Genomic DNA, 24,609 nt, shown 5'->3' on the forward strand with positions numbered 1-24,609 from the left:
GTGTCCGGTGGGGACTGCAGTGTCAGAGTGTCAGGAAGGGGCATGTGTCCTGGGCTGGTGCGGGATGCCCAAGTCAGATGCAGCCCGGGCTCCGCATCGGCCTGGTGGGCTCATTCATCTGGCACCATGTCCCTTTTGACTCCATATCGTTTGTCTTCCAGTCAGGCTACCCTGTCCCTGCTGCAGCTTTCTGGGACCTGCCTCACTCTGGGGCCCCTGTCTGAGGTGGGGAGCCACAGGTGGGGGGTGGTGAAGGCAAGGGGGGACATTCTTAGGATCTCATCACAGGTGGTTTAGGGGATGAGGGAGGGGTGTTCTCAACTGCGTCTGGGCTATTTGGGGCGTTCCTTCATTTATCCACTCATTCATTCATTCATCTGTTCATGCATCACACCTTTATTGCGAGCCTGCTGTGTGTCGGTTTCTGTGCTAGGCCTTGGCCGCTCAGCCTTAGGTAAAACAGAGTCCTCACCTCTCATCAAGATTTGTCCGGCAGTGGAGACAGAGTCAGAACGAGTTAAGTAAACAAAGCAGGAGAACCTCAGCTAAGCCGGCGCAGTGCCGGGGCTCGTGTCCATAATCCCAGCACTTTGGGAGGCCGAGCGGGGAGGATTGCCTGGGGCCAGGAGTTCGAGACCAGCCTGGCCAAACAGCACAACTTGAAAAGAAATTAGCTGGGTGTGGTGGCACGTGCCTGTGGTCCCAGGTACTCGGGAGGCTGAGATGGGAGAATTGCTTGAGCCCAGGAGTTCAAGGCTGCAGTGAGCCGTGATTGCACCACTGCACTCCCGCCTGGGTGACAGAGCAAGACTCTGTTTCTAAATTTAAAAAAAAAAGAAAAGAAAAAGGAAATGCCAGCAAATCGAAAGTACTATGCTCACTTAACTCTCTTAAGCTCTTTATGTCTTCGTATACCTACTTATATTTTTCCTTTTTGACATCATAATTTGTGAAAGCCACATTATTATACTGACAACTTTACATAGGGTTTTTTTCACTTAAAGTGAGTGATATTTTAAGCTGAAAATGTGGACGATTTCAGGTAATAAAAACAGCCATACAATCTAAACAAAAGAGGAGCAAGATACTCATATGGTTAACACCAGAAAATAGATATGGCTTCATCTTTGTCTAAGTAGAATAAAACTATAAACATATTAAAACCAGTGCTGTATTCAACATCCCATAATCTTCATCAGAGAATGGCTATGGTCTGTTAAAGCACATTTTGACTAAATAGGTAACTACCTCACTGAATTTGTTCCAAGTCTTAATCACTAACAAACATGTCTATGCTTAAAACAAACAGATGGGCTGGCCGCGGTGGCTCACACCTGTAATTCCCGAAATTTGGGAGGTCGAGGTGGGCGGATGAGGTCGGGAGCTCAAGACCAGCCTGGCCAACATGGTGAAACCCTGTCTCTACTAAAAATTTAAAAATTAGCTATACGTGGTGGCGTGTGCCCATAGTCCCAGCTACTCGGGAGGCTGAGACAGGAGAATTCTTTGAACCTGGAAGGTGGAGGTTGCAGTGAGCCGGGATCGTGCCACTGCACTCCAGCCTGGGCAACGGAGCAAGACTCAGTCTCAGAAAAATAAAATATAAAACAAACAGATGAGTATTTAAGATTTCTTAACACTGTAAGCAATCAATTTTGGTTAGAAAAATATTTGTGTAAATTATTGGAACTGATTTGTCCTTAGAATTTTAGGGTTCTTTTGGATATTTTCTACTAAAATTATCATCCCATTTATATTTTAGATTTCAGTGTGGTTATTAAATTTCAATGTGTAGTCATTCATTTTAAAAAACATTTTGTGACTCTGGTGAGTGGGGTGATGGGAGGGAAAATGAGGGGGTGGCATTAGCCAGAGAGGTCAGGGCAGGCCGTGACAGTTGAGGGGACCCTTGGAGGCTGAACAACAGCCAGCTGTGTGGATCTCTGGGGAGTGTCCCAGACAGTGGAGCAGGAGTTGCAAAGGCCCTGGGGCCTCCCTGAGCTGGCAGGGGTCACAGAGAAGGCCGATGGCCCAAGGGGATAAGTGAGGGAGAGAAGGGCACAGGCCTGGTCACCGGGGGCTGGTAAGGAGTTGGGGTTTTATTATCTGCTGGAAGGGAAGCTAGCAATGAAGTTTATCCCAGGAAGCAATGGGATCAGATTTTTGTTTTATTTATTGATTAGTTTATCTGGGGATGGAGTCTCCCTCTGTTGCCCAGGCTGAAGTGCAGTGGGATGATCTCAGCTCACTGCAACCTCCGCCTCCCAGGTACAAGTGATTCTTCCGCCTCAGCCTCCAGAATAGCTGGGATTACAGGCGCGCGCCACCACACCCAGCTAATCTTTTATATTTTTAGTAGAAACGGGGTTTCACCATGTTGGCTGGGCTGATCTCGAACTCCTGACCTTGTGATCCTCCCGCCTCGGCCTCCCAAAGTGCTGGGATTTATAGATGTGAGCCACCGTGCCCAGCCAGATTTTTGTTTTAAAAGTTTACTTTGGTGGCCGCAGGGAGAAAGGACCTGGGGATGGGGGCGAGAATCCTGTGGGAAGGCCGTTGCGGGAGCTGCTGAGGTGGGTAGTGAGCGCCCTGTCGCTGGGAGGTATGCAAGCTAAGGGTGCATAGTATTCAGGAGAGCTGCAGCGCCCAGGAAGCTACCCTCAGCAGCCTTTGCACCCTGCACTCCTTGCAGGCTCTGATGTCTTGTGACCCTGCTCGTGCTGGACTGCAGAAACTGTCCCAGGTCCAGTGCTGGAGCATGGGAAGGGAGGCCCCACGCAGGCCCCGTCCTGCCACGGGGCGCGATACAGGGGCCTTAGGCGTGACCGAAGCTTGTTCTGCCCATCTGACCAGCCGTGTGTCCCTTGCTCTCTGGGTCTCAGTTTGTGCATCTGCAAGACAGAGGCGATGGTGACTTGCCTCATACTTGCTCACTGAGGTCAGTGCTCAGCATGTAGAGCACAGACTATGGTTTTGGTTCTTTCTGTTATCTACAGAGACCCAGACTCATTCATTCATTCATTCATTCACTCATTTAATAAATATTTACTGAGCATCTGCTATATGCCAGGCACCGTTTTGGGCCTCCAGGAGATAGCAGTGAACGAGGCCTGACATTCTAGTAGGGGAGGCTGATGAGAATAAATACGTTGTAATAAGCGACTGCAGCCGTGGGACAATGAGATGATCCAGCTGGGGTCAGGCGGGGCACCCGGCCTCCTCCCGAGCAGTCTCCCCTGAGCTCACGGCCTCCTCGCCCCTACTGCTGTCATTGCTGGAAGGTGGGAGGTCATTCCCTCCCCAGAGACCTCGCCCTGTCACTTTAATTTCTCTGTGTCTGCGTGCTGGGGCCGCGGAGTGAAAGTTAATTTCACGCCTGACTTCCTGCCATACAGGCGATGGCAGACACGTTGGAGTCGCCCGAGCCGCCTCCACTGCCCTCCCTCCGCCACCTGCTTCGGGCACTGCCGGCGTCACCTGCTGCAGGAGGGCGTGCTCAGACCTCTGGGGCTCTGGGAAGCTGGGGCGGGGTCAGGGCAGCCCCAGAGCGGGCTCCATCGAGGGATGCACCCTGCCCTGGGCAGGACCCTCCAGGGATTCCTGGGCATCTGTGGAACCTGCGTGGGACACAGTGCAGGGGTGTGGGCCCCAGGCATGAGCAGCAGCCTGTGGTCAGGCGTGTCCTGCCCCCCTGCCCGGGGCTGCCCTGGCCGTGGTCCTCTCAGGCCTGGAAACCCGTGGTTTCTTCTGCTGCTCGCTTTTCTTTTTTCGAAGCCTAATTTCTTCCCTCCTGCCACCTCCTTGCGGGGTCGGCTGATGGAAAGTGTCAGCGCTGGGCTGCGCAGGCGGAAACGGGGAGCAGTCCGGACCCAGGTTACTCTCGGCAGGTCTCTGGGGTCTCGATCAGAGACGTAGGACGACTTCCCCAAGGTCACACAGCCAGGCTCCTAGGCCAGTCCTGCACCCCTCCTGGGTCTGCCCTCCAGGCCCTGCCCTCCCTATCTGGGCGACCTCACGCAAGTCATACCACTTCGCTTGGCACTGTCACAGCCTTTGGTTGCCACTCAGTGAGCAGAAGGTTCCGACCATCACCCCAACCCGCAGTCTCTTCCCAAGACATCTGGGCCTGCACGGCTGCCCCACCCTTCCTCTCCCCTGCAGCCGGGGTCAGGCTGTCCCTGCACACCCCTTCTGCCCCTCCAGATTCTCTGTCGCCGCCTCCCTCCCTGGAACCCAGGGCTCTGCTCATTTTCTTCTTCCTACCCCATTCCTCTGCTTCTCCCAGGCCTCAGCTCAAACCTCCTTTCCTCCAGGAAGCCTCCCTTGATTGCCCCAAGCTTTCCTTTTCCAGAACCCCATAAGCCCCAGGACCAGTCCCAGCCGGGGTCCTACTGGGCTCCCCGGGGACACTCTCCTAATTCCTGCTTCCTTATCCCCCCTTCCTACCTCCTGCCTCTCCTCCCTAGTGCCCTGGCAGGTGACGACACTGGATTTCCCTATAGGGTGCGTGTTTGTAAACCCTGACTTTGCCTCTACCAGCAAACTCATCACAGGCAGCTCGGCCTGCCCCTCCAGAGCTCTCCTGGACACTGTGGTCTCAGGAGGACAGAAGCTCAGCAGAAAAGATGTGTCTGTAAGCTATTCGCGTCTTCATTACCTAAACACTGCTTGGAACAAAATAAACACTTAAAAAGAAGTTTGCCGGAGGAATGTGGAGCACGTGGCACCATAAACCAGCAGTTGAGGGGTCTCGAGCCCAGGTGGCTGCCTCTGGGAGTGGGAAGGAACGTCTGAGTGAGGAGGCTGGTGCGAGGCAATAGGGCGTGGTAGGGACTGCGGAACGGGGAGCCCGGCGGCCTTTGGAAGGGGCAGCCAAGCCTCAGTTTTTCAACCTGTGCCCATGAAGGGGTGCGGCCCGATGACCTGATGTTTTCAAGAGAAGCTTTAGGTTCAGTTTTTTTTTTTTTTTTTTTTGACAGCCTCTGATTTTCAGGCTGGTAACGAATTTAGGATTTTAGAAGGCACCATGGCCCAACACAGCGCTCCCAGGGGTGCTCTCGGGGGCCGGCTCCGGCCGGTGCTCCGTGCCATTTGCAACCTGCTTCGGACTTGGCATGTGTCCTCTTGCGTGGGACGTGGACGTCGCTGGGGGCCAGGCGCTGTCCTTGCTTTGGGAGGAAACCTGGATCAGCCAGGGAGGATGCACAGCCTCGGTCACCGCCCGTCAGCGGTGAGCAGAATGTGCACCCCGAGGCTGGGTGCTCCCCGAGTCTTTTCGGCTGCAGTGAAGGCGTGTGGTTTGCTGGGGGTCACACGCCGCACTGGCTTCTCGGGGCTGCCTTAACACTCGGCGGTGCACTGTGCGGCTGACAAGGGCAGGAGCTGTCTTGTGTCGCGGTGCCGGAGGCCAGCGGTTGCAGTCCAGGTGCCGCAGGGCCGTGCTCTCTGGAAGGCCCCGGGCGACGCTCCTGCCTGGCCGGTTCCAGCTCCTGGCAGCCGCTGGCCTCCTTGGCGTTCCTGGGCTGGGAGATGCGTCAGTCCCGGCCTTCGTGTTCGCGTGGCGTCCTTCCCGTGTCTGTTCGCGGCATCTCCCCCGGGGCGTGTTTGTCTCTGTGTCCAAATTTCCTCTTTTCCTAAGTCACTGGATGAGGGCCCTCCCCAGCGACTTCTTTCCGACTCGCCCCTGCTCTGAAGACCTTGTTTCCAAATGAGCTCGTGTTTTGAGGTGCTGGGGCTGAGGGCTTGCACATATCTGTGTTTTGGGTGGGGACTGGGGGTGACGTTCCCACCTGTTCTAGGCAGCATGCCTCCTGCAAACCCCGGAGTCAATTTTATATGGTCCTCACCACAGGGTTTCAAAGTGGATGATCTCTCTTCTTTTGTGGGAAGGCGGGACCGTTGGTTTTGGAATCACTGGATTGTACGCTGCACGACAGAAGGGTTGCAGGTACATTGCAGAGAGTCCCTCACGTGCACAGCCTGTGTAACAGCCGGGAAACACTTCGCACCGCTGGGGCCTGCCATGGTGGCCCACGCCTGTCATTCCAGCACTTTGGGAGGCCACCGTGGGAGGACCACTTGAGGCTAGGAGTTGGACACCAGCCTGGGCAACAAAGCGAGACCTCATCTCTACCAAAAAACGAATAGCTAGGGATGCTGGCATGTGCCTGTGGTTCCAGCTACTCGGGAGGCTGAGGCAGGAGGATTGCTTGAGCCCAAGAGTTCGAGGTTGCAGCGAGCCACGAGCCACGATCAAGCCGTGGCACTCCTGCCTGGAGACAGAGCAAGACCCCGTCTCTAAAAGCAAAAGTGGAAACAAAACAAAATACTAAGAAAGAAATAGCCTCGCTGAGCTGCCGGCTGTCTTTGCATTTCCACCCGTCTTCTGCTAATGTCTGGTTGCTGGTCCAGGATCGGATTCAGGTTCTCGCGTGGCGTCTGTGCTCACGTCTGCTTAGTCTGCAGCCGGTGACAGCATCTCAGCCTGTCCTTGTTTCTCACGACCACAGTGCTTTTGAAGAGTGCTGGTCGAGGCTTTCTTTGACAGGTGTTTTCTCCGGGTAAGACTCGGGTGGTGGGTTTTGGGGAAGAGCAGAGAGCGGTAAGGGGGCTGTGTGTTGCCGACATGATATAGGGGCTTGCCCTGGGTCTTCCCGGTCCCCTGAGAGTTTTCCCTGCTTTGCTCTGTTCTTTACAAGGCAGTCACCAAGTCCCACCCACCTTCCAGGGGAGGGGTGTTAAGCTCCGCCTCTTGGAGGGAGGGATGTAAAGATTTGTGGCTGTAAGTTAGAGCCACCGCCATGATTCGTACATACTTGAGGGAAGATTCTTTGAGGCTATGCAAATTTCCTGTTGCTCCTTAAAATTTTGCCAACCAGTTTCGCATTCAGCCCGGATCTTGCCAGCGGTGCTTGGGTTGTGACGGCGCTCTAATGCCCACGTTCTGTTTCCCTCACTTCTCAGACACGTGTTCACTGAACTCGAGAAGAAGGCTGTATCCCAGATTCCCCCCCCCCTTGTTGATGTGTTGAATCATGTGTTTATAATAACATGGTCTCGGGGTATTTGTTTTACTCTTGGGACCCTCGTCTGGCCCAGGGTGACATGTCACTGCGCTGTCCCAGCTCTGGCGGTCGGAAGCCTCCAGGCTGCGTTCTGTGTCCTTATGACCGTTGTTTTCTTTTGTTTTTGGCAATTCTTGGCTTCAAGTCACCCTGGGCTCTTCTTGCAAACTTCCTGGCCGGGCCCTGGATCCAGCAGCGTCTCCAGGCGGTACAGGGTCTGAGGTCTGGGGTCCGGGGCCTGCGGTCCGGGGTCCAGGGTCCAGGGTCCAGGGTCTGGGGTCTGGGGTGGAGGGTGGGATTCGCCGAGATCTGGGTGCTGCTGTGCTCCTGGCTCCGGGGCCCCACGCTGCCTCTAGGTGGTCACAGCTGTCTTTTGCATAAAAGATGGTGGGTGAAAAAGTTGAGAAGCTGGATACTAAAGAGAAGAAACCTGAAGCTAAGAAGGCTGATGCTGGTAGCAGAGTGAAAAAGGGTCACCTCCAGGTGAAAAAGCCCAAGAAGGGGAAGCCCCATTGCAGCCGCAATCCTGTTCTTGTCAGAGGAATCGGCAGGTGTTCCCGATCTGTGTATTCCAGAAAGGCCATGTTCGAGAGGAAGTGCTCAGCGGCTAAATCCAAGGAGGTTGAAAAGAAAAAGGAGAAGGTTCTTGCAGCTGTTACAAAACCAGTTGGTGGTGACAGAAACGGCGGTACCCGGCTGGTTCAACTTCGCAAAATGCCTGGGTATAATCCTACCGAAGATGTGCCTCGAAAGCTGCTGAGCCACGGCAGAAAACCCTTCAGTCAGCACGTGAGAAGACTGCGAGCCAGCATCACCCCGGGACCATTCTGATCATCCTCACTGGACGCCACAGGGCAAGAGGGTGGTTTTCCTGAAGCAGCTGGCTAGCGGCTTGTCACTTGTGACTGGACCCCTGGTCCTCAGTCAGGTTCCTCTGCGAAGAACACACCAGAAATTTGTCGTTGCCACCTCAACCAAAATTGACATCAGCAACGTAAAAATCCCCAAACATCTTACTGATGCTTACTTTCAGAAGAAGCCGCTGCGGAAGCCCAGACACCGGGAAGGTGAGATCTTGGACACAGAAAAAGAGAAATACGAGATGACAGAGCAGCCCAAGATTGACCAGAAAGCTGTGGACTCACAAACTTGACCCCAAATCAAAGCTATTCCTCAGCGCCAGGGCCACCTGCGATCTGTGTTTGCCCTGACAAATGGAATTTATCCTCACAAATTGCTGTGTTAAATGTCCTAATAACCTAATTAAATAAACGATTACCTTTTGAAAAAAAAAGGAAAAAGACCAAACCCTTTGCCCTGTTGAAACTCCCAGGACCCTGTGGGGCTGGCCCTGCCGGGCTGGCTCACAGCCCCTGCCCCGTCCTCTCTGCCCCTCCCCGGCACCGCGGGCTGGCCCGTCTTCTTTCTGTCTGTCCTTCCCTTCCTTCTGGATCTTCCCAGAGCGGGGTCCTTCTGCTGGCATAGATCCCAGCCCAAGGTCAAGGCCATCTCCTCTGGGAGACCTTTCTACACCACGGCCCCCCACGCCCCTCCCCCAGCACTCTGTAGCCCACCATTCTGTTTAAGTTCCCAAATCCAGGGTTATCTTGGCCATCTTGCTGACTGTCCCTGTCACCTCTGTGAGGGCCCTCAACTGTGTCTTGCCCCCCGCTGTGTCCCCAGCAGCTGGCACATAGTAGATGCTCAGTAAACCGTTGTTGAGTAACAGAAGATGAAGCTGTGATGCCACCGATTTCAGATGAGGAAACGGAGGGCTTCTGAGGTGGGCCCAGAGACAGCCTGTCGTGAGATGAAGGGTGCTGGTCCTGGCCTGTGGGACTGAGGACCCCTGGGGCCCGTCCTGGCTGGGGTGGGCGCCAGGCTGATGGAAGGTGGGGAGTCCTGGCTGAGGCGCCACCAGAATGACCCAGGGACGGAGGCGGGTTCCAGGCCCTTGAGCCCCATGAGGCTTCGCTCGTCCGTCAGTGCCTGGAGTTCCCTCCTGTTCCTGTTTCCAGGGGGGCTGGGGTCCTGGGGGCTGGACAGACGTGGCTCCCCGTCAGCGGCTTTGGAGCTTTGAGGGGGTGCAGACACTGCTGAGAATATGAAGAAGGCGGGGGTCCCCTCCCCAGAAGAGTGGGTGCCACTGTGTGCCCTGGCTTGGGGACAGCAAGTTACGGTGTACAGCAGGCTCCTAGGCGGCTGTGGCCCCAGGCTCAGCGAGGCCAGCTGCAAGCCCCGCTTTGTGTGGTGGGGACTGCGGGGAGGGTCTGGGGTCCGAGTGCGGCGGCGGGCGGGGGTGTCCTCCAGCCCTCACGGCAGGGGCTCTGCTCTCTGGGGCTCCCTCCCTTGACCGTCTCGAGCTCTCTGTCCCCTTCCTTTGGATCTTGTCTCTGTCTCCCTGTCTCTGCTTCTCTCTGTCTTTCCCTCTCCCAGTTTCATTCCTCTGAGTCTCTGTCCCTTTTGGACGGCGTCTCTCTGGCTGCCGCGGTCTCTCTGACCCTCCTCACTGTCCCCGGCAGTCTCGTCTCTGAGCCTCATCTCCAGGCCTCCGCCCTTTCTTAGATCTCATCTCTCTGTCTCTCTGTCTCTCCCCTTCTCCCAGTCTCTGTCTCCCTGTCTCTCTCTCTCTCTGGGCCTCTGTCTCTCTCTTTCTGGGTCTCTGTTTCTCTCTCTCTGCGTCTCTATCTCCCTCTTTCTCTGGGTCTCTGTCTCTGTCTCTGTCTGTCTCTCTCCCTCTCTCCCTGGGTCTCTGTCTGTCTCCCTGGGTGTCTGTCTCCCTCTCTCTGTGAACCTCTGTCTCCCTGGACCTTCCCGCTTCCCGGGGAAGCTGCAGTGGTATGTGCAGCCTGCTTGGTTGAGCCTGTGGCCCCTGCCTGAGAAGTCTGAGCCCCCCTTGGGGGTTTCCTGAAGTCCAAGCCTGGTGGCCCCCCACCTACCCCCACCCTCCCTGTGTCCTTCCGGGTGCAGCAGGGCTGGCTGTGCTGGAGGCTGTCACTGCACCGGGTTGGAGCCAGCCCCGGGGACACCCAGGCCACCCTCGAACACCCTCTCTGTGGTCACAGCAGGCCTCGGGCCGTCCTCCGGCCTGCACTCCTGGTGGGAGGCTGAGGCTGCTTCTCTGTGAGCCTTTCCCTGGGCAGGTGTGGCTGCCGGCTCGTGTGGCTGGCTCGTGTGGCTGCCGACTCGTGTGTCGGGGCGGGCAGCGCAGGCCCCCGGCTCTGGGAGCCCTCCTGTCTGCACGCGGGGCTCGACCTACATGTTGGGGCGGAGTGCGGCCTGGGGTGCGGGGCAGGAGGGACGAACACTGGCAGCTCACGGGTCTGTCTGGGGGTCCAGTACGGGCAGGTCTTACCTCCCTGAGAACCAATAACGGGGCAAATTTGGGGGTCGCTGTCAGCAAAGAGGATGGCGCGGGCTGGCACCTGAGCCTCCCGGTGACTGTCTGCTGCTTCCGTCCCTCGCAGAAACCAGGCGATGCGGAAGAAGCTCATCTTGTACTTCAAGAGGAGGAACCACGCTCGGAAACAATGGGTAGGTCGGTGCGCGGCCCCGCGGGCTCCCTGAGATCGGGAGGATCGAGTCCACGGGAGGCCACACCTGCCGGGGCCTCCAGGTTCCGTGTGTCCTCACGGAGCACCCAGGCCGTGGAGGAAAAGCCACGGCGGCAGGAAAGGAGGAGGGACGGCCGCTGCCTCCAGAAGCCCCTGGGCGGGCGGGCGGGCGCTCCGCGGCCCCTCTTCCAGCCTGGAAGGGAAGAAAGCACAATGTTGGCCTGGAGAACAAGGTGCCAAGCTTCAGTCGCAGGACCTGTCCTGGGTGCTTCCTGCAGAAAGAGAGGTGTTGGAGCGAGGTGGAGGATCGGGGGCTATGCTGGGCAGCAGGGGCCGCAGGCCGCACCCTTACACACGAGCCTTTCCTGGTGCCCCAAGCCTGCGCTCCTGGGCAGCGCCTTCACCCAAACAGAAGAGGGTGCTGACCCCCGCGTCTGAGCCCACGGCGGCGAGGCTGGGTGTGCCAGAGGCATGTGGGGGTGGGTTAGGGTAACTGCACGTCACCGATTCCCAGAGGAGATCAGGCTTGAGTGTTCTCCCAGCCGGCAGGGGAAGAAGCGTGGACTCAGATGGGCTTCGACAGGAGAGGAGCGGCGCAGCTGGCAGCGTTGTTGGGGGTGACTGCAGGAACAGTCTCTCAGGTCAAGTCTTGCCTTCACTTCGCTTCCTTTATTTGTTTTTGAGACGGAGTCTCGCTCTGTCCCCCAGACTGGAGTGCAGTGGTACGACCTCTGCTCACTGTAGCCTCCGCCTCCTGGGTGCAAGCGATTCTCCTGCCTCAGCCTCCTGAGTAGCCGGGATCACAGGCGTGCGCCACCACACCTGGCTAATTTTTGTATTGTTAGCGGAAACAGGCTTTCACCATGTTGGCCACACCGGTCTTGAACTCCTGACCTCAGGTGATGCACCTGCCTCGGCCTCCCAATCACAGATGCTCTGATGAGGCCAGGAGAGGGCACGGGTCCTGTGAACCAGTGGCCGATGCCAGGGAGATGGAGTGAGGCCACCTGGTTTTGGCTCATGGGACCTTCTCTAGAGTTGAGGATGATATCATTGGCTCCACCCAAGCCACGGGGCTGCTGGGACATCGTGGGGGCTGGGATAAGGCTGGGGAGGCCCTGAGACGGTCCCCGCCTGGGGAAGAGGTGGGCTGATGGGGACTGCTGCCTTGTGATTCTTGGACAGGAGAAGCGGCAAGGGCTGGGAACTGGGTTGGCTGGAGGGTGGAGGGGCTCCCCTCACACCTGCAGCCCCCGCCCCAGGCACCCCTCCACTCTCCCTGAGCTGTTTTGGGGTGGGGCCTGTGAGCCAGCTCCCTGTGGGACCTTCCCTGGGTCAGATCTGCTGGGCGCCATCCTCCAGAGAGGTCCCCCGGGGCGCGGGGGTGGCTCAGTCATGCGCAGCCTGCAGGTCGGTGGTACACAGTAGGTGACAGCGGTGCAGCTGGACCTGAAACGGGCCGGGGCAGAACAGCGTGTGGGACACCAAGCTGACCAGATGCCTTCGGGGCCTGGGTGCTGGCAGTCCTGGAGCACTTACTGTGTGCGAGGGGCACAGTCGCTGTGACGCGGGCCCTGTCCTCAGACCTGCAGGCTGCAGGGACAGATCGTGTGTAAGGATGAGGAAGGATGCCCGCACAGCCTGCCCTTCCAACGCCTGTTGCGTTCTGGCCGCTCTTCTGAGTGCTCTCCATACATAAGAGCATTTAGTCCTGGGAGCTGGGCACTTGCTCAGCCTCATGTTTCAGATGAGGAAATTGAGGCTCAGAGAGGTTAAGTAACTTGCTCTAGGTCACACAGTTGGGAAGTGGTGGAGCTGATATTTGAACCCAGAGCACCTGGTTTCTTAGCCTATGCTCTGAACCCCCGAGGGGCAGTTCCGAGAGAGCCCAGGATAAGCACCTCAGAAAAGGCATCAGGCATTTAGGAAGTGAAGTGTGTGCAGGGGTGGAGACAGGCTAGACAGAGGGCACATGGGAGGGTGTGTGGGGTGCGGTGGTGTGCTGAGCTGCCACACGGCAGGGCTGAGCAGTGGCTGGGGAGGGGGACACCAGGCAGGCATGGGGTCCTGGGCAGGTGTGAGGCCACGTGGGCCAGGTGACAGGCTTTGCTGGGGCAGGAGGTGCTGGCACCTGGCTTTGGAAGGAGGGGTGGTACAATGTGGGAGGAGGGTCTTCCCTTGGCCCTGCCTGCCTGCCTGCCCTGGCCCTGACCTTGGCTGGGCACTAGAGGGAGGAGACACTTCCAGCCAGACGCTGGTTCCTGGGAAGCTGTGGGGCAGCCCTCGGGACCCAGGCTCTGCTCAAAGGTGAGGAGAGGTGACTGCCCCGCAGTGCCTTGCCCAGCTTCCTGAGACCCCTGCCTTGACTGGATGGTGCCCACAGGCACTGGGCCCGGCGCAAGAGGCTCTTGAAACGAGCATCCCGTCCATACCCACGAAGGTGCCGGGTGCCCAGGAGGCACAGGCCAGGAAACAGACCCAGCATGTGGGGAGAAGAGCTGGGCAGAGAGATGGGCTGGGGGATGGGCTGGGGGATGGGCTCTGGAGATGGGCTGGGGACCTCAGTGCTCAGGTGGGAACAACCAGAAAGGACTGGCTTTGTGCAGACCCGGGAGTCAGGGTGTCATGCAGAGGGCGCTGCAGGTGCGGAGGCTCCAAGGCTGAGCCAGCTCAGGACGGCACGTGGCAGGAGCCGGGTCACCTGGAAACATCTGCCCTCCAGCTAGGATGGGGCATTCAGCTTTGATTCCAAATGCAGTGAGACACCGCATTTATTCTTAATACGTGTATTTGTAATAAAGAATCCGAAGTCCATTCTAAGAAATTTGACAGAAGCGTACGAGGAACACCTATATACCCACAGCCTAGGATCAGCCAGGGTCACCAGAGCCTTGTATTTGCTGTGTGTGTAACGCGAATATGAATGTGTTTGCTGTTGCACTACTGGAAGAGGAGGGTGCAGAGGCCCCGCCCTTCAGCCCTAGTGAACACTGCCACTGGGCCGCCTGTGAGGAAGGAAGTCCTCGCATTCCACACCTAAAATGACTGACTACCAGTTCAGCACCATTCTTGCCCCCAACCCACCTTTCCGCCCTTGGGGTGGAAGCTGTCTGGGAGGGCTGGAGAGGATCTGATTTCCATTTAAAAGGATCCCTGCAGCTGCTGGAAGGAGCTCGTGCGGGAGGTGGAGCTGGGTTGGGCATGAGCGCTTTAAAGATCTCCAGTGGCTCCCTGGGGGGCCTTGGAGGGGTTGGAGGGCGAAAGCAGCTTATTTAAAGCTAGAGGAGAGTCAGGCAGAAACCAGGGACTTCTAAGCAGTTCACGGTGGCTCGGGGCCCTTCTTAGGAGAGATGAAAATAACTTCAACAGCCCCTGATGCTTCGGTGGCAATTGGGATGGTGGGATGGTCTCTTTCTTGTTGCATAATAAGCCGAAGCCCCCGACTTCATTGATTTCAGTAAGGTCTGGGGAGAGGGCTTGGCCAAGACCTCCAGGGTGCCTGTCCCACCCCCACAGACCGCCCTCAGACGCAGGGACCCCCGCACCTCAGCGGATTCCTGGGACCCACCTCTTCGCAGAAAGCAGGGATTTGTTCCTGTCACAGGATGTTTCGCACCAACAGCCTCCAAGCCTGCCGAGTCTCCTGGGGAGCTAGGGCGGGGGTGGTGGGGACTGGAGGCCCACTGGCTGAGAGGCTGGCTCAGTCTGTGCTCCTAGAGGCAAGGCTGAGGCCGCTCCTTTTCCTTGACCAATTTGTGCTCCCAGCACCCTGTGGACTAGCTGGTGGGGGGAGCTCCAGTCTCTCCTTGTGTGTGTGTGTGTATGTGTGTAAGACAGAGAGAGGGAGGGAGGGAAGGGAGGAAGGGGTCTGCTTCCTCCCCTGGCCGGCCCAGCACTTTGGGAGACTGAGGCAGGTGAATCACCTGAGGTCGGGAGTTCAAGACCAGCCTGGCCAACATGGAGAAACCCCGCCTCTACTAAAAATAGAAAATTAGCCAGGCGTGGGGGCGCATGCCTGTAATCCCAGCTACTCAGGAGGCTGAGGCAGGAGTGTCGCTTGAACCCGGGAGGCAGAAGTTGCAGTAAGCTGAGATCTCGCCATTGCACTCTATCCTGGGTAATTAAGTGTGAAACTCTGTCTCAAAAAAAAAAAAAAAGGAAAGGAAAGAAAAAGAAAAGTAGAAAAACCCCAATAAGCAGCTTCCTCGCTGCCCAGGCCGGGCCAGAGCTTCCTGCCCTGCACTAGCCAAGGCTGGCCGAGTGCACACCTGGCACAGTGGACATAGGCACAGGCTACAGCAGGCAGCATTGTGGTTGGACCTGGAGGTGGACTTTCTTGTCCTGGGTAGAAGGCAGAGCCCGGTGCTTGGGGTCATAGAGGTAGCGGGATGTCCTCTCATGGATGCTCCTGCTGGGGGCCTTTGCCTCTCCTGCACTCCACGAGGGACCAGCTAGAGCCGGAGCCTCTTGCCAGCACCCCGCCCACCCCTCCACATGCACAGGCTGAGGCCTTGCTGGCCAGTAAGCAACCATACCTGTTGGTTTCCCCGCTGGTACGCATCATGTGACTCTGCTGGCTTGAGGCGAGCTTTTCTCACCCAGGGCCTGGGGCCTGTCGGATGGGGGCCGGGGTGACGTGGGCGGGTGTTGCCGTCCCTGCAGTCACCGTCCCTCGCTGGGGCTGTCAGCCACCACTTCTCCGAGCACATGTGGCCATTATCTGTTGCCAGAACCGCCCCTTGATCTCCAGCGGGTTCCTGGCACAGCCTGCATGCATGGGGTCAGGTTCAAGGCCGTCCAGCGCCAGCCTGACCACCCCGTGGGTATCGTCATGCCCATGGAGCTGTTGAGAATGGAGGGAACAGCTTGCCCTTGGTCAGAAGCTGAAATACAGGATGGGGGGCACTGGGCTGTCTGGGCTCCAGGACCAGAGAGGGGCTTTCTGACTGTGCCGAAGCGTGGAGAGGGTGTGTGTGGAGGCTCCCAGGCCACACCGTCTGTTCACCCCCAGCTGTTAGAGGTAGGGTAACTGGGGTTGCGTGGGTGGCCAGACATCTCCCTGCTTGCTCAAGTCACCTTGGAGACGTGGAAGCCAGGCAGCTATGTTCCGGGCCGATGCGGGGTCTCTTCTCAAAAGGACATGCAGCAAGCAGCATGCAGTTAGATGTGGAGACGGACTTCCTTGTCTTGGAGGGAGCTCTGTGGGAGCTGCTGGGGTCCTCCCAGCTGGGCCTTGGGGTGAGGCTGGGGGATGAGGAAGTGCCTGGAAAGCGGTTCTCTCTGGAGGGTGCCCCTCCCTGGGCCTGGCAGGCGCCCGCGCCGTGCCGCACAGCACAGCTTCCTGCAGTGTGGCCGTGGGCTCCGTCGGGATGTCTGGTGCGGCCGGAGCCCCAGCCACATGTGGCTGCTGGACACGGGAGGGCGGCTGGGGAGGACTGGAGCCTGGCTCTTACCTCTTACTTGATTTGTGATTGCAGCCACATGTGGCTGGTGGCTTCCGTTTGGGACCAGACCTCTGTAGAGGAGGCCAGGACTGGGTGGCGGGCTCACCAGGAAGGGTAGTGCCCATGTCCTCTGGGGGAAGTCTGTGGGTTTTCTTTGGGGGCCCCGGCCTGCTGGATATCCATGCAGCTGTGTGCCTGTGTGACATGTTTGTGTCTATCGTGTATCTACATGTGTGACTGTGTGTGTCATGTCTGCCCGCGTGACCCTGTGTGTGCACCTGTCTGCCTGTGTGTGTGTGTCATATGTCTGCCTGTGTGTGTGTGTGTCATATATCTGCCCGTGTGATCCTGTGTGTGCACTTGTCTGCCTGTGTGTGTGTATGATATGTCTGCCTGCATGTGACCACCTATGTATCTGTCTGCCTGTGTGACCATCTGTGTGTCTGGCTGGCTGTGCGAATGATATACCTGTGTATATGTGTGTGTGTGTGTGTGTGTGTGTGTGTCTGGCTGGCTGTGTATCTGCCCATATGACTGTATGTCTGTCCTGCCTGTGTGACTGTCTGTGTGACTGTTTCTGTGTTACTTATGTGTGCCTGTGTATGTGTATCTATCTGCCTGTGTGACTGTGCCTGTCTATGTGACTGTGTCTATGTGACTGTATGTGTGTATCCATCTATGTGTGTGTCAGTGTGACTGCATGTGCGTGTCTATGTGACTTGTGTATGTGTCTGTGTGTGTATATCCGACTGTATGTTTATGACTGTGTGTATATATGACTGTATGTGACTGCACATGTATGTGTCTCTGTGTGTATATTGTATATCTGTATGTCTGTGACTGCATGTGTGGGTCTGTGTATCTGTACGTGACTGCACGTGTGTGTGTCTGAGTGTGTATCTGACTGTATGTGACTACACGTGTGGGTCTGTGTGTATATCTGACTGTATGTCTGACTGCATGTGTGTGTGTATATCTGACTGTATGTGCCTGCACGTGTGTGTGTGTGTACATCTGTATGTCTGTGACTGCATGTATGTATGTCTGTGTGTGTGTATATCTGACTGTATGTCTGTGACTGCATGTATGTATGTCTGTGTGTGTGTATATCTGACTGTATGTCTGTGACTGCATGTGTGTGTGTATATCTGACTGTGACTGCATGTGTGTGTGTATATCTGACTGTGACTGCATGTATGTGTGTGTATATCTGTATGTATGTGACTCATGTGTGTCTGAGTGTATATATCTGACTGTCTGTGACTGCGTGTGTGTGTCTGTGTGTGTATGTCTGACTGCGTGTGTGTGTCTGTGTGTATATCTGACTGTATGTCTGTGACTGCATGTATGTGTGTATATCTATGTCTGTGACTGCATGTGTGTGTGTCTGTGAGTGTATATATCTGTATGTCTGTGACTGCGTGTGTGTGTGTACATCTGTATGACTGCATGTGTGTGTGTGTATATCTGTCTGTGACTGCATGTGTATGTGTGTATATCTGACTGCATGTATGTGTCTGTGTGTATATATCTGTCTGTGACTGCATGTGTGTGAGTGTGTATCTGACTGTATGTCTGTGACTGCGTGTGTGTGTACATCTGTATGACTGCATGTGTGTGTGTCTGTGTGAGTGTGTATATCTGTGACTGCATGTGTGTGTCTGAGTGTGTATCTCTGTATGTCTGTGACTGCATGTGTGTGTGTATATCTGACTGTGACTGCATGTGTGTGTCTGTGTGTGTGTGTATATCTACTGCATGTGTGTGTGAGTGTATATATGACTGTGACTGCATGTGTGTGTGTATATCTGTATGTTTGTGACTGCATGTGTGTGTCTGTGAGTGTGTATATCTGACTCTGTGACTGCGTGTGTGTGTGTATATCTGTATGACTGCGTGTGTGTATATATCTGTATGTCTGTGACTGCATGTGTGTGTGAGTGTGTATATCTGACTATATGTCTATGACTGCATGTGTATGTGTATATATCTGTATGTCTGACTGCATGTGTGTGAGTGTGTATATCTGTATGTCTGTGACTGCATGTGTGTGTGTGAGTGTATATCTGACTGTGACTGCATGTGTCTGTGTGAGTGTATATATCTATGTCTGACTGCATGTGTGTGTGTGTATATCTGACTGTGACTGCATGTGTGTGTGTGTGTATATCTGACTGTGACTGCATGTGTGTGTGTGAGTGTATATATCTGTATGTGACTGCATTTGTGTGAGTGTGTATATCTGACTGTGACTGCATGTGTCTGTGTGTGTGTATATCTGACTGTGACTGCATGTGTGTGTGTGAGTGTGTATCTGACTATGTCTGTGACTGCATGTGAGTGTGTATATCTGTATGTCTGTGACTGCATGTGTGTGAGTGTGTATCTGACTATCTGACTGTATGTCTGTGACTGCGTGTGTGTGTGTACATCTGTATGTCTGACTGCATGTGTGTGTGTGAGTGTATATCTGACTGTGACTGCATATGTATGTGTGTATATCTGACTGTGACTGCATGTGTGTGTCTGTGTATATCTGTCTGTGACTGCATATGTGTGAGTGTGTATCTGACTATGTCTGTGACTGCATGTGTGTGCGTACATCTCTATGTCTGTGACTGCATGTGTGTGTGTCTGTGTGAGTGTGTATATCTGACCGTGACTGCGTGTGTGTGTATATCTGTGACTGCATGTGTGTGTCTGTGTGAGTGTGTATCTGACTGCATGTGTGTGTGTCTGTGTGAGTGTATATATCTGACTATGTCTGTGACTGCATGTGTGTGTGTATATCTGACTGTGACTGCATGTGTGTGTCTGTGTGTGTGTGTATATCTGACTGCATGTGTGTGTGTGAGTGTATATATGACTATGTCTGTGACTGCATGTGTGTGAGTGTGTATATCTGTATGTCTGTGACTGCATGTGTGTCTGTGAGTGTGTATATCTGACTATGTGACTGCATGTGTGTTGAGTGTGTATATCTGTATGACTGCATGTGTGTGTATATATCTGTATGTCTGTGACTGCATGTGTGTGTGTGAGTGTGTATATCTGACTATGTCTGTGACTGCATGTGTGTGAGTGTGTATATCTGTATGTCTGACTTCGTGTGTGTGTATATCTGTATGTCTGTGACTGCATGTGTGTGTGAATGTATATCTGACTGTGACTGCATGTGTGTCTGTGTGAGTGTATATATCTGTATGTCTGTGACTGCATGTGTGTATATCTGACTGTGACTGCATGTGTGTGTGTGTATATCTGACTGTGACTGCGTGTGTGTGAGTGTATATATGACTATGTCTGTGACTGCATGTGTGTGAGTGTGTATATCTGTATGTCTGTGACTGCATGTGTGTATATCTGACTGTGACTGCGTGTGTGTGTATATCTGACTGTGACTGCGTGTGTGTGTGTATATCTGACTCTGTGACTGCATGTGTGTGTCTGAGTGTATGTATTTTTATGTCTGTGACTGCATGTGTGTGAGTATGTCTGACTGACTGCATGTGTCTGTGTGTGTGTATATCTGACTGCATGTGTGTGTGTGAGTGTATATCTGACTGTATGTCTGTGACTGCATGTGTGTGTGTGTATATCTGACTGTGACTGCATGTGTGTGTGTGTATCTGTATGTCTGACTGCGTGTCTGTGTATATATCCGTAGGTCTGTGACTGCATGTTTGCACGTGTGTGTGTGTATATCTGACTGTATGTGACTGTATGTGTGTATATCTGTATGTGACTGCATGTGTGTGTGTGTATATCTGACTGTGACTGCATGTGTGTGTGTATATCTGTATGTCTGACTGCGTGTCTGTGTATATATCCGTAGGTCTGTGACTGCATGTTTGCGCATGTGTGTGTGTGTATATCTGACTGTATGTGACTGTATGTGTGTATATCTGTATGTGACTGTGTGTGTGTGTATATCTGACTGTGACTGCATGTGTGTGTGTATATCTGTATGTCTGACTGCGTGTGTGTGTATATATCTGTATGTCTGTGACTGCATGTGTGTGTGTGTGTGTGAGTGTATATCTGACTATATGTCTGTGACTTCCTCACAGGAGCAGAAGTTCTGCCAGCGCTATGACCAGCTCATGGAGGCCTGGGAGAAGAAGGTGGAGCGCATCGAGAACAACCCCCGGCGGCGGGCCAAGGAGAGCAAGGTGCGCGAGTACTACGAGAAGCAGTTCCCCGAGATCCGCAAGCAGCGGGAGCTGCAGGAGCGCATGCAGAGGTGAGCGGGGGCAGCGCCAGGCGTCCTCCGCAGAGGCAGCCCGGCCGGGGTGAAACAGAACAGCGCAGCGGCTGGGGCCTGGCCAGCCTCTGACGCGTGTCACGGGGCGCCTGTTTGGCCTAACGCTTGCTGGGAACTGGACCTTAAATCCGTTTTGTGGCAGGCACTCCTGCCCTGTGCCACAGCCTGCACCTGCCAGCTTCACTCACGTGGGGCCTGCATGGCCCTGAAGGCGGCTGAGTCTGAGATCCCTGGTGTGGGGCAAAGGGGAGAGACGTGGCTAAGGGATCAGGCTGCCAGCCTCCCTTAGTGGCCGTGGGGACTGGGTGGGCCCCGTGTCGGGAGGTGCCTAGGGACAGGCCGCTGTGGTTCTATGGCCATTTTTCTTTGGCTGCACAGACGAGACAATTCATTTGTAACAATAACAGCTTTCACCCTTAACTGAACTCACAAGCCGTATCTCAGTAAGTTCCTCACAACGGCCCTCGGCAGCTGGGTGCCACTTTTTAATCCTCACATGATGGGGGGACACTGAGGTACAGAGAGAAACACTTTGCCCCAGGGCTAAAGAGGCAGAGCTGGGCTTTTCAGGGCGTTTTTAGGAGAGCGGAAGGGACTGAGCTGCCCATGTCACAGGGTTTGGGATTGCTAGGTTGGGGTGGGGGCTCCACGTCTCCCCAGGACCCCTGGGTGTAGGGCTGGTCTCCTCCTCTGGGGAGGGCATGGGCTCAGGGCTGCGCTGTGGGGGCCTGCCAGTGTCCCCGGCCACTAAAAGGCCGGTCCTGAGTGTGTCCCTTTGGTCCCCAGCAGGGTGGGCCAGCGGGGCAGTGGGCTGTCCATGTCGGCCGCCCGCAGCGAGCACGAAGTGTCAGAGATCATCGATGGCCTCTCGGAGCAGGAGGTGAGTCCAGGCCCTGGCTCCAGCCTCAGCCCCACTTCCCCGGCGGCCAGAAAGCACCTCCCGGGTGCCTCACACCAAGGGGCTTACCACCAAAGTGCGGGCAGAATCAAGGTGGGTATGGAGGTACCCAGGACTAGCAACCTCAGGAAGCTGAGGCCCATCCCAGGCCTGCAGGGGCAAGTGGAGAGAGGGGTGTTAGCGGGTCCGAGAGGGAGGGTAGCAGGAACCCCCGCATGCAGGGCCCCAGTGCTCCTGGATGCCAGAGCAGGGAGGAGGCTGGGGAACGAGGACCCAGCCTTCATCACCTGCCTCCTTTTGGAACTTCCCATTAGCTGAGCCCAACCAGACGCCCAAGGGGCAGAGGTGCCTGTGGGTTCCAGGATCAGCTTTCTGGGGCCCAGAGCCTGGCAGGGTGAGGGGAGCAGGGGGCAGGGCGATGAGTTCCTAGCACGGCAGCTGTCCACACAGCCATGACCTTCGCACAGGAACCTCAGGCCTCTTTGGGTTGCTGGGACGCCCACAGGTCAGCCTAGGTGACCCTGGCTGCCGTCACTGGGGTCCCCAGATGGCCAGGAAGCAGAGGGGTGGCCTTGTCTCCTGTGGAGGGGGTTGGTATCAGCCTGTCCCCTCCTGGGTCCTGTGGGTCAGGCATCCATGATGACATTACCTCCTGTTCCCAACACCACTGCAGACACCAGGCATGTGCGGCCCGTTTCTTCCTCGCTGGGGACTTTGGTCCAGGGAGGGCTTTGTCCAGATGGGAGATTAGAGCCCTCCAGCTGAGCACGGCAGAGCTACACATGGCTATTGAAATCCAAATTAATTAAAATGGGATAAAATTAGCAGTGCAGTTCCTCGGTTGCCTCTGACACGTCTCGGGAGCTGGACAGCCGTGTGTGGTTGGCGGCTCCCCTCCCGGACGGCACAGGCAGTGAGCCCCTCCCTGGCTGCAGAAGGCTCTGTTGGGCAGCAGAGCCGCTGCCCTGTGATGCCAATGCTCAGCTTGGACCGAGCGGAGGGCTCCGGGAGGGGTGGCTGGTCTGAGTTGCAGTGTCTCCCCAGAGGTTCCCATTCAGCTGGTCTGGGGTAGAACCCAGGAATCCGCATTTTTACCCGGCCACCCACATGCTTCTGACGCAGGCAATCCAAAGACGAATCTGGCCATTAAAGCATGATTTTTCATTTTAAAACTTCTCGTGGTACGTTTTTGTTTATAACAACATCGAGTTGACAAAAAGCGGCACTCAGAAAGCCGGGGCCTGGCCCTCGAAGGCCTGGCACCAGAGAGGACATTTCGGCCCCGGCCTCGCTGACGTCATGTACTCATGAGCATCCCGCAGAGGTGGATGTGCATTCGGTATGTGCTGGGAGGAGGAGGCCGGGCCCTCTCCTCTGCGTTCACCTGATGGCCAAGGGTGTGGCACCGGAGACAGCTGTTACACTCACACACACACACACACCAGCCACATGGGAATGCAGCCACGAGAGTCCTCAAGGGCGTCAAGGACGCTGTGTCCGGGGTGAAGGGTGGAAGTGGAATTTGGGACAGAAACTTCCCAGCCAGCCTGGGGTGACCTGAGTTCCCGGGAGTGTAGGGGGGGCTGGGCCGGCGCAGAGGCACTTGCCATCCCTGTGGGCCTTCTGCGGTCAGAGCACAGGCCTGGCACGGGAAGGACAGGAAGGCAGCTGTGGGAGGCGGAGCAGAGGGCCTGCCAGGAATGATTCTGCTTGTGGCCATGCCAGGGGTCCTGCCATTATTACGTCTCTGAGACATCCGAGGAAGGTCGGTGTTCTGTATGGGGGGTCGAGAGGGCAGTTCCAGGGGTCTGGGAGACAGATGCTGGCCTCCTGTGGGGGGGCTCCTCTCCCACTCCGGGGTCAGAGCTGTGTCCCGCACCTGGTCTGTGGCTGGCAGTCCTGGACACTGAGTCAAGAGGTTGGGTGTGGGCGGCCGGGCGGCCGGATCGTTTGAACTGGCTGACTTTGGCTGTGCTGAGCCCTCGCCTGCCTCCGGAAATGGGTAATTAATCGCCAGTAATTGGCTGGCTGCGAGATTTGGGGAAGTGAGCCCAGCTGAGTGGCGGCTGGGAGCCTCTTAATAGCCTTCCCGGTGCATTAGCAGCCGCCTGGCTCCTGCCGCCCTTGGGGCCAGGCAGTCCGGATCCCAGGTGGGCCCTTTGACAGGGCGGCTGCCAGGAGGGGGCGTGGGGTGCAGGGGAGGGAAACGCTTCGCTTCACCCGGGAGGTGGTAGACCCTCTCTGCGCCCCCGGGCTGCCTGCATACCTGCCTGCATACCGTGGGGGCCGCCGGCCCCGGGGCCCACTCCTGCCTGCTGAACCTGGAAGGCCGGCCGTCTCCGGCTCCCTGGGCCCAGCTTGGCTGAGCATCCTTCCTGCAGTTTTATGGCGCTTGCATTTCCAAGAGGAAGATTCATGGCTCCCCTCCCACCACTGAGAAGGCGGCGGCTGCTCCCTGCGTTTAATCTGCAGTCCTGCCCACCATAAACCAGTCGGGAGGCCTTCGCGCTCTCCCTGCCCCCAGAGTGAGCTATTATTGCGCTTAAACTCATCATTCTCCTCCTCTGTCGGATTTGTGGGTCTGCGTTTTGTTAGGTTTTTCCTGCCCTGGCCCAGAACATCCGCACCCTCTGTGCCTTCCCGGAGCACCTCGCCCCCGGGCACTCTGACCCTGCCCTCTGCTTCCCTGCAGAACCTGGAGAAGCAGATGCGCCAGCTGGCTGTGATCCCACCCATGCTGTACGACGCCGACCAGCAGCGCATCAAGTTCATCAACATGAACGGGCTCATGGCCGACCCCATGAAGGTGTACAAAGACCGTCAGGTCATGAACATGTGGAGCGAGCAGGAGAAGGAGACCTTCCGGGAGAAGTGAGTCCTCCACCCCCTGGCCCGGCCTCCCGGCCCTCCCTAGCCCCAGAAACCCATCCTGCGGAGGCCTGCGCTGTCTCCGGGGCTGCCACCACAAATGACCACCCACCAGGGGGCTTTGAACTGCAGGAATTTGCTCTCTCCTGGTTTTGGAGGCTGGAAGTCCAAATCCTGGTGTCGGCGGAGTCGGTTCCTTCTGGGAGCCGTGAGCCTGTCCTGGCCTCTCCCCAGCCTCTGCTGCTGCTGGCACCTGCGCCTTCCAGCACTTCAGGACGCATCCATCCACACTCCGCCCCCGTCCCCATGTGCCCTTTGTCTCTGCGCTTCCCTCTTCCTGTAAGGATGCCACTCACACTGAATTCAGGGCTAGCCTGGCCCGATACAGCCTCACTCGAAGCACATCTGCAGAGTCCGCATTTCCAGATCAGGCTGCATTCAGAGGTTCTGGGGGGCCATGCCTTTTCTGGGGACACACTTCAATCTAGTACAAACCATAAGGGCAGCCATGTGCAAG

At 56.1% G+C, this 24,609-nt stretch overlaps 1 protein-coding gene across 32 annotated transcripts in view; it reads left to right on the forward strand.

Moving 5' to 3' along the window:
• The window catches only part of NCOR2 (nuclear receptor corepressor 2), a 243,319-nt gene that overhangs the window by 121,599 nt on the left and 97,111 nt on the right, over window positions 1-24,609 (forward strand). For 28 of the 32 annotated variants that reach the window (XM_074402040.1, XM_074402038.1, XM_074402057.1 and 25 more), the window contains 4 exons: window positions 10,532-10,598; window positions 20,133-20,305; window positions 21,113-21,206; window positions 23,917-24,095. In XM_074402040.1, coding sequence (XP_074258141.1) covers window positions 10,532-10,598; window positions 20,133-20,305; window positions 21,113-21,206; window positions 23,917-24,095 — 513 coding nt within the window. The remainder of the gene's footprint in view (window positions 1-10,531; window positions 10,599-20,132; window positions 20,306-21,112; window positions 21,207-23,916; window positions 24,096-24,609) is intronic. The other 4 variants (XM_074402044.1, XM_074402070.1, XM_074402067.1 and 1 more) reach the window with 1 other exon arrangement.

This window comes from Saimiri boliviensis, chromosome 7, assembly GCF_048565385.1.
Source record: "Saimiri boliviensis isolate mSaiBol1 chromosome 7, mSaiBol1.pri, whole genome shotgun sequence".
NCBI lineage: Eukaryota > Metazoa > Chordata > Mammalia > Primates > Cebidae > Saimiri > Saimiri boliviensis.